Genomic DNA, 9,152 nt, shown 5'->3' with positions numbered 1-9,152 from the left:
AGAGTTTATAACTATTTAAATATTCTTTAAAGACACAATTTGGCTTTAAGTTTAAGGTTTCACGCTATGGTTTTAGTAAGGATATTTGAGATTATTTCTGCAGAAATAAAGTATTTAATTCATTTTTCACTCTGACTTATTTTTCAGTTGAACCAATTGAAAATATGCATGCTTGAACCACATTGCATGTAATTTTCATGCTTCACATCCATACTTGATCTATGTCATTTGGTTATGTTGGTATTCGTAATTTAGGAATATTTAGTTATGATAAATATAACATAAGCCGTCTTGGTCCAATATTGACATGATTGATGGACGAGATTGTTCGAAGGTACTTTGGTTTTTGATAGCAAATATTTTTGAGCTCATAAAGTGACATACAATTATAAAGTTATATGTACGTATATATGTGTCGTCCAAGTGGGAGATTGTAAGAGTTTATGGACTTGCACATATATTTTGTATTAAGAATAATTGTATGTTGGTTGCTATCGTTAAAAGGTTAGACCCAAAGTAAACGTGATCTGTTAAGGTTTAAAGTTAAATGAGTCTGTAAAACATCATATAAAGTATGGGGTCTTATGTGTAGATACACGGATGATTTGACATGATAATTTTTGGATAAGAGAGGATGGTGTTCTAACTCTAAAGTAATTTGGTTCTAATAGGGCGACCATACAATCTCTCGCACACGGTTCCCTCCAATGGATATATCCAAGGCTTAGTTAGCACTTGGCGTCATCCTTATGGGAAAAGACCCAACGAAACATATCTCATTTAAGCATATAAAAAAAAATGAAAGGTACAATCTTTTTTTTATTTTCAGAATGACAGATACATCGATATAGTGCATTAGCATGTAAAGAACTGACATTAAAACCGGTATGATTATTATAGCTCTTTGGATTATTAAACAAAACTACTTCGGCAGCATGCCAAAGACACCCGATTACAAATTTATGACACAACAAAAGCTTACAAGAAAGGAAGGTACAAATGGACTAGAAGCCTGGTGCATACAAGATTACCGCCTGTGAAATGATCAATTCACCTGTAGCTTCGGTAATTAGGAGTATACATGCAACTCTCAGCATACTTCACCAAATTTGCAGGTCGAGGGAGACGTGTTGCCACACCTGGGGTACAATTGATCCAATTCATAAACCAAATTGTTTAATGTTATGTTAAACAAAACAAGAAAAAAGGAAAAGAAATATACTCACCAAGTTCATACGCTTTAGTAGCAACACTAGCAGCTATGTGAGCTGAGATCTTTCTGATATCAGCAAAAGGAGGGTATATCATTCCCTTGGCAAAATGTTCCTCAGTTACTTGAGCAGCCAAAGCTTCCGCTGTTTCATAGAAATTATGAATTAGTTCTTAAACGTGCTGTTTGCCTCATAGTAGTGCTGAAATGTTATGGCACCGAATTGAGAAGATATGAAGACTTCAGCTAAAAAAAAACAGACAGAAAATCACCACTTTGTTGTACTTACAAGCTGCTAAAAGCATGTCATCATGCACGCGGATTGTACCAGACATGACCAACCCAAAACCAAATCCAGGGAATATGTAACAGTTGTTTGCCTGTAGCGCAAGGAGAGAATAAAATCAGGAACCATTCCATTTTGAACTGACTTTAACACAGAAAGCATATGCATAAACAAAACCTGGCCAGGAATGTTGAGTTTGCCATTGTATTCAAAAGAAGGGAATGGACTTCCACTGGCAAAAACAACGCGACCCTTTCAAAAAAGAAATTGACAAGCCAGTCAGCCCCATGAATGTACCTAAATCGAGCACAACTATAACTGGATACAAATTGCCTCTCATTGATACTTCATACCTCACTCCAAGTATAAGCTTCTTCAGCTGTACATTCAGCTTGTGAGGTTGGGTTTGAGAGAGCCATAATAAGAGGTCTCTGGAAATTATTTATTGTCCTGTTAGCTCAAGAAATAAAAATAAAAAAATTTGCTGGGTGAAAAGAGATGAAGCAGGTAAATGGATTACCTCATTTGTGGAGGCCATGGCTTCAATAACTTCCTTTGTAAATGTTCTTCCAACTCCAGATGTCCCAATTAAGACGGTTGGCTTAATGGCCTAAATAAGTTTTGAAGCAAGGAGAGTTAATAAATCATAGAAAACGAGTTTTCAAGATGGAAATCCACAGCGGGGATGTCATCACACCTTAACAGCATCTAGGAGATTGTTAACAGGTTCGTGTTCATGAGCCCAAGGCTTCTTGAAGGATTGAAGTGTTTCCTTGCGACCACTAACAATAAGACCCTGTACATGATCACTCAGTTAGCCGGATTATGTACATAGAAGAACCGATTTCCACACCTATGACAAATAAAATAGAAGATGAAAACTGAAGAGGGACTAGCTCTTCAGAGACTGATCGTAGATCATATATTATTCTACCTTTGAATCCACAAGCCAGATCTTTTTTCGTGTCTCCTCCACGGGATATTTTGTCTGCAGGCAACAATAGAGAAATTTATTAAGTGCAATTTATTGAACTTGAACAAATCTTCGTTCTACAGTCTGTACAAATAACCCAATCTGGTACCTTCTTTGAAATTTCAAGTGCTATGAGTTCTGCAATACCAGTCCCAGCCTGCAATCATGAAGAGATTAAAATGACTGCAAATTAACGTAGCTGCCATTTGGCTTTGAGATCCTTTTTAATAGTTCACGATACATGCATTGCATCTTTGACAGTTAAACAAGCAGAACCAGAATGCAATTATGAATTATGATGACACACGCATCTTAATTTCCTTTGGGTAAAGTTGATAAGAAAAGGAGTTGAAAGAGATTTAAAGATTCTCATGTAAAACATAAACAACTTTAATCTAAAAGGAGCCTGAAGCATTGAATAAGAGAGTGTAGCGGAAAGCTGTTCCCCTTTAAAACAGCATGGAACCTGTTACCAGTTGAAAACATTTTTTACACCATTTAGTTTGTAAATCTTGTTCAGCGAAAACAACCCAAGTAGAAGGCACGGCAAATTTATTAAAAAGATAGAAACTAACTTCTCCTGCTCCGAGGAACAAGAATGTATGATCAGCTAATGAGCCTCCAAGAAGCTTAAGGGACGCAATAAGCCCCGCTAGCACCACAGAAGCTGTCCCCTGCAATAGTGGGATCAATGATCAAAAATGAACATAACAACTTCATGAGAATAGCCATGCGACATATAGCATACCTGTATATCATCATTGAAGACCAAATGAGTGGTACCATATTTAGCCAACAGCTCAAAAGCATTGTGGTTTGCAAAATCTTCAAACTGAGGATAAAATTATAAACTTCAGGTTCAGGCTTTACATGGCAAAAAGGTGATGAACCATTCATGATGCAGTGTTGGATAAGTTTCAAATTATTTACCTGTACGAGAATTTTTTCACCATAATTTTGCTTTACAGCTGACATGAACTCATGTAGGAAGTCATAGTATTCCTGAAAGGAGGGGAAAGATTGTAGCAAAAGCTGCTTCAGTAAAAATTCAGAGTTTTATGCACTTGGTAATCTACAAAGGCCAACTGGTGATAATCTGGAATGGTGCTCAAGTTCACCTGCCCAGTTGCTCTCTTTTGTCTGAGACCAATGTAGAATTCATCTTTCAGTAACTGCTCATTATTTGTCCCAACGTCAATGGTTATTGGCAAGCACTGCACATTCAAGCAAATTGGATGACTGCAAATGTTCATGGATAAGATGGCGCATAATCAAGGATATGAGAATATACCGCAGAAGGTCTGACTCCTCCAAGTGCAGTATACAGAGCCAACTTCCCAACTGGTATCCCCATTCCCTGTAACATTTTATAATGAAGGTCTTATGAGGATTACATAGTGGGAAGGAAAAAGAAAAGGCAGAGGGGAGGAGGTAGTTGGGGAAACAAAAGGACGTAAATAAAATGAGGGTATCACCTGGCAGCCGAGGTCCCCAAGTCCCAAAATTCTTTCTCCATCAGTCACAACAATAACCTGTATTGATCTTTCAGGCCAGTTCTTCAATACCTCAAGGATCCTTCCCCTGCAAACAAATTATTCATATTTCAGTTGAATTTACTTTCATGTGGAAGCAGTAAAAACAACTTTAACCCGCAAATTCCATACTTTTCTTTCAAGCTGATGTATAAACCCTGAGGACGCTTAAAGATGCTTCCATACTTTTGGCACGCCTCACCAACAGTTGGAGTGTAGACAATTGGAAGTAACTCTTCTACATTATCGATAAGAAGCTTGTAAAACAACCTTTCATTTCTTTCCTGCAAATTACAACCAGAAAAATAGAGGGAACAGTAAGCAAGAAGGGCATGGAAATAAGAGTGAAGTGAAGATAGCTGGTATTGGCCATAGAACTATATTTCCTTTCCTGGTTTCAGATGAAAATCAGAACAACACACATTTCAAATGATACCTCTAATTCCATCATGGCGACATATTTGTGCAGAGGGACATCATACTGGCGAAGAGACTGCATAATTTTTTTCTCCTATTTGACATAACACAAGACATTATTAAAGTGCCTAGATCAAACGCACACGGACACATATATCTCGAAATTTGAGACTTTAGTAACTAAATCTACCTGAAGCTCCTGTGTGGAAATCACAGGAGGCAGAAGGCCTCGCAAGTAATGAGCATCTCTTTCTCTCTCAGTGAAGGCAAGCCCTTTGTTGTAACGTGGGTCCCTCAACAAGTTGTAGCCACTGGTATTACAAGTCAAAAGGTAAACACACATTCAGATTTACAGCGGCACTTTAACGATCAGTAAACACAACCCTTCACATAATTCAGAAAATAACCTTCCTGCATATTGCAAGTCTTACTAATTCAAGAACATCTTGTCACCAGTTAATCTTTAGTAAATCTTACTTCATCCAGCTATAAATGCATCAAAATTGCGGAAAGACTCATGGATGTTAAGATGTTATTTGAATATGTAAGGAGCTAAAGTACATATCCAAAAGATACTTTGCTTGACAGCATAATATCTATCTACATATTCAGGAACACCGCAAAGCACAAAAAAAAAAAACTTAACCTCAGCAAATTTTCAAGTAAAATATAGTCTTTCTAAAATTAGAATCAAACATATAAACAGGACAAGTAGCAATCCAGCACAAATGATCAACAGAGAGGACAAACTTGCATCATAATCGAAGATCAATAGCATCTGAAAAACTAAAAAAAAAAGAATGAAGTACCATAAAATAGGAGTAATAAATTAATAATGAGTCAAATTAAAGGCAGTGGCTGAACATTCCGGAGTTGCCTCAAAACAAATATGAAGAAAGTCGAACTGGAAAGTATCAGAGAGAGTTCAGTTCAGGGAGTTTTATGTTAGAGTGAGTACCTAGAAACGGCGATAGTCCAGGGAGTGATAAGCTGGTCCTCGGTGGCGCAATCCTCACCGTAGACATCCTCGACACCACCCGCCGGTGTTGCTCTCGGTGACAGGTCAAGCACCGATTCTCCTCCTCTCTGCTCCTTCAACGCGCTCTCCATGATTTTCTCTTTTAACTTTTCTTCTTTCACACAAATAGTAATACACTCGCACCTTCTGCAACGCTTTCAGCTAGTGCCACCTATATACGCACAACTACCGCTGTGTGAAACAGTATATCCTTCTAGAAGACTAATTCTTACTTTTAGCAATAGTCAAATGTCAAATTGCATTTAGCTTGACCCTACCTTCTATATTGAACACTATATATGTGGAAATTTTGGCCATTGACGACTCGAACGTATCATTTTCAACATTCAACATTCAACATAATTTGGAATAATACTATTGAATATGTTAAATAGTTATTGTTACATACTATTATATACTCTCTTCCAGACTTGCATGGTCTAATTTTTTTAATTGTCTATTTGAATTCAAATAAAATAAAATAGAATTTTATCCTTTCAAATTATAACTGTGCCATATAATGTGAAACAAAAAATAGTATATATCTATATACGGGTGTGTCTTTAATTACGACCCGCAAAGTTGGCTGAGTATGTTGGATGACTGATTTTCCACTGGGGAGACATGAGAATGAATCTTCTCACTAGCAGCTTTCTCACTAAGATCTTTGTTTCATCGGGTTTGTCTAGTACAATTTATATTTTCTATGTGGTTCATGAGCTATGCATAGTAAGCAGGTTACCTGGGTTTCCTGAGAATTTTCAAAAATATTAAATAAAAAAAGATCTTCTAGGCAACAAAGTATGATCGAAGAATTACAGTAACCGCAACTACAGTATCCCCGACATGCTATTTGTATATTATGCCTCTTTATAATTTTGAATTTTAAAAAATATCCTTTACAGATTTCTTATGTGTAAAATACATATTTCTTACGTATAAAAGTAAATCTCTATGTGTAAAAAAAGAGGTTTGGTCATAAAACTAAAAACAAATTTGTAAAGAGCCAAAAAAATAATTGACCCGTATTCAACTATGATTTCACTTGCAAATATTAATGTCATTATTTGCAAGTTAAAGTTTGGCCGTTAATATTTGTAAATCTTAATTATAATATTTAAAGTACTGATAAATTATTGAAAGTTATTTAAAATAATATTTTTGCTCATACCACTTCAACTCTTTTTTCAAGAGAAATTCACGTATGAAGAAAATACTTTAGGTATTTATTTTTTTCATGTGTTTAGGGTGTATTAGGTATGAAGGAAATATTTTTTTTAAAATAATTTTTAAATTTTTTATGTTTGATTCGCTTAAATATTTTTCTACTACATTTTCCTCTAATTACTTCACTACTAAAGAGAATGAAAATATTTTTCAAAACTCTTTTTTAACTTTTCTCATCCTATTCCCCACCACCACCCTCTAATCTCCACTACCCCACCCCAACCCCAGCCCAAAACCCTAACCCAACTCCACCCCTTACACCCCCAACCCCAATCTCTTCTATGCAACACTGTTCGCTTCTGCGGAACTACATCTGCACTCACCCCTCGCAGGTTCACAAGCGCTTCTGCACAGCTATGTCCGCACATGCGGACTTCCAAGCCCAGGCCAAATTCCACTTCTTCGCATTCTTCTCCGCTTACGCGATCGCACAAATGCGTTACGTGGGCTGCTTCTATGACCACACACCTATGCAAAAACTCCACAAGTACGACACACCAGAACCAGTACTGTCAACATTCAACAAAATGATTTGGGATCAATTTGAATCACACCTAAACCCTCGAGACCCCGTCCATTCATACCAACAAGTCTGAATACATTAATCAAATTTATCCAAATGCTTGAAACACTATGAATAACATCAAAATCAAGAATCGACGATCAAAAACCGTCTTTTAACATCTAAACTTCCAACTTAACCGAATATGTCTGCATCATACTTGAACATTTCGGATTCTAACCAAACTTCACACACAAGTTCTAAATTACTGAATGAACCTATTCCAAGTACCGAAATAACAATCTGAGTCCAATATCATCGTCAACTTCCGGTCAAACCTATGAACTCTCCATACTTTCTAATTGCCAACTTTCGGTAAATAGAACCAAAACATCATAGGAACCTCCAAATCCAAGTTCAGACACACCCCTAAGTTTAGAATTACCATACGAACCTATTGGAACCATCAAATCACCATTCCGAGGCCGTTTACTCAGAAAGTCAAACATTGATCACCTCTTACAACTTAAGCTTCTAACAATGGAACTAAGTGTTCCAATCCACTCACAAAACTTTCCGAAACCAAACTAACCATCCCCGGGCATGCCATAAAATAACATACAAGCATACAGAAAGTACCAAATAGGAAAACAAGACTCAAATACACAAAATGACCCGTCGGGTCGTTATATAGTCTTTTGGCCATACTAGAAACAGGGGCTGATTTGTAGGCCAAATTACGATGCACGTGAACCATGGTCTTTCCATTTGCTAGAATTGATCTAATATTATCTATTAACTCTCATCCTCTAAAAAATATTAATTGGTGTACTTGGTTGAATGTTAAGTTATTTTTCCAAAGAAATAGGGATCAATTCTCACTTGATACTATCTTTTTTCTCCTTCCGTTAGCAGCACATCCATATTTTAGAACTCTCAGACCTGCCTCTGACTATAAAATACACAATGCATTTACTTTTAAAAATAAAATAAATTCAGATCGTATCATATTGTATGAATTGAAGAGTCAAAGGACAGAACGAATACCACGTGTTATCCAAAAACTATGCGCATGGCATAAAGGATGAAGGATGAGAGAATAGACATTATAAAAGAATGACGATACTGTTATGAAAATAATTATATTGTGGATGTCCATTTATTACTCCGCTATAGATAATCTTCCTGAAGAAGATTATCCATTTAGTACTATGTTGAAGTTTATCTACAAGTAGCTGATGCAAGCAGGTTGCAAGCAGCTCAATGAAATGATTTGCAACAGCTTCTTATTAAACAGGCAGGTTGCAAGCAGCTCATGCAAACAGCTTACAAGCAGCTAAAGAAAAGCCTAGCAGTTGCTTCCTGAAAAGCCTCGCAGCTGCTTCCTTTCTTCTATAAATAGAGGAGTTTTCAGTTCATTAATAATATATTAGTTTCTCTATACTTGTCTTTACTTTACAGTCTTTATTTTATAACACGTTATCAGCACGAGACTCTGCCATCTCGAGAAAATACTTTGAAAGTATCAGAGGTACGAACTTTTTTTTCTAAATAATGTCAAATCTTTCTAAACTTGAGTTTGTAGCCCTAGATATATCGGGCAAAAGCTACATATCTTGGGTGCTTGATACCGAAATTTATCTTGATGCGATGGGTCTGGCAGACACCATCAAAGATAAAAATCAGGCATCAAACCAAGACCGTGCCAAAGCAATGATATTCCTACGCCATCACCTTGATGAGGGCCTGAAAATGGAATATCTTATTGTTAAAGATCCAGTCATACTGTGGAATAATTTGAAAGATAGATATGACCACCTGAAGATGGTCGTTCTTCCACATGCACGTTATGATTGGACTCATCTAAGGCTACAAGATTTTAAATCTATCAGTGAGTATAATTCTGCTATGTTCAGAATTATTTCCCAATTAAAATTATGTGGTGATAATATTACTGATCATGATATGTTGGAGAAAACTTTCACCG

The 9,152-nt window shown here is 36.5% G+C and overlaps 1 protein-coding gene across 2 annotated transcripts; it reads right to left on the bottom strand.

Moving 5' to 3' along the window:
* Nucleotides 1-799: 799 nt before the first annotated feature.
* Nucleotides 800-5,817, bottom strand: LOC104107387 (NADP-dependent malic enzyme-like). Of its 2 annotated transcripts, XM_070182418.1 has the most exons (20): nucleotides 5,715-5,817; nucleotides 5,377-5,608; nucleotides 4,609-4,729; nucleotides 4,438-4,512; nucleotides 4,134-4,285; nucleotides 3,945-4,050; nucleotides 3,761-3,826; nucleotides 3,588-3,683; nucleotides 3,400-3,471; nucleotides 3,218-3,301; nucleotides 3,045-3,143; nucleotides 2,579-2,626; nucleotides 2,431-2,484; nucleotides 2,194-2,292; nucleotides 2,017-2,106; nucleotides 1,850-1,927; nucleotides 1,674-1,748; nucleotides 1,500-1,590; nucleotides 1,227-1,355; nucleotides 800-1,139 (listed from the first exon to the last, which is right to left on the bottom strand). In XM_070182418.1, the coding sequence occupies exons 2-20, from the start codon at nucleotides 5,526-5,528 to the stop codon at nucleotides 1,051-1,053; spliced, it is 1,776 nt and encodes a 591-aa protein (XP_070038519.1). In that variant the 5' UTR covers nucleotides 5,529-5,608; nucleotides 5,715-5,817; the 3' UTR covers nucleotides 800-1,050. The 2 variants fall into 2 exon arrangements, with proteins under 2 accessions (XP_070038519.1, XP_009614468.1); XM_009616173.4 differs by lacking the exon at nucleotides 5,715-5,817 and having other exon boundaries at nucleotides 5,377-5,706.
* Between the last annotated feature and the right edge of the window lie 3,335 nt (nucleotides 5,818-9,152).

Source organism: Nicotiana tomentosiformis, chromosome 8 (assembly GCF_000390325.3).
Source record: "Nicotiana tomentosiformis chromosome 8, ASM39032v3, whole genome shotgun sequence".
In the NCBI taxonomy this organism is placed as follows: domain Eukaryota; kingdom Viridiplantae; phylum Streptophyta; class Magnoliopsida; order Solanales; family Solanaceae; genus Nicotiana; species Nicotiana tomentosiformis.
The sequence above is the reverse complement of the archived record's forward strand: the minus strand, read 5'-3'. Positions and strand labels throughout refer to the sequence as shown.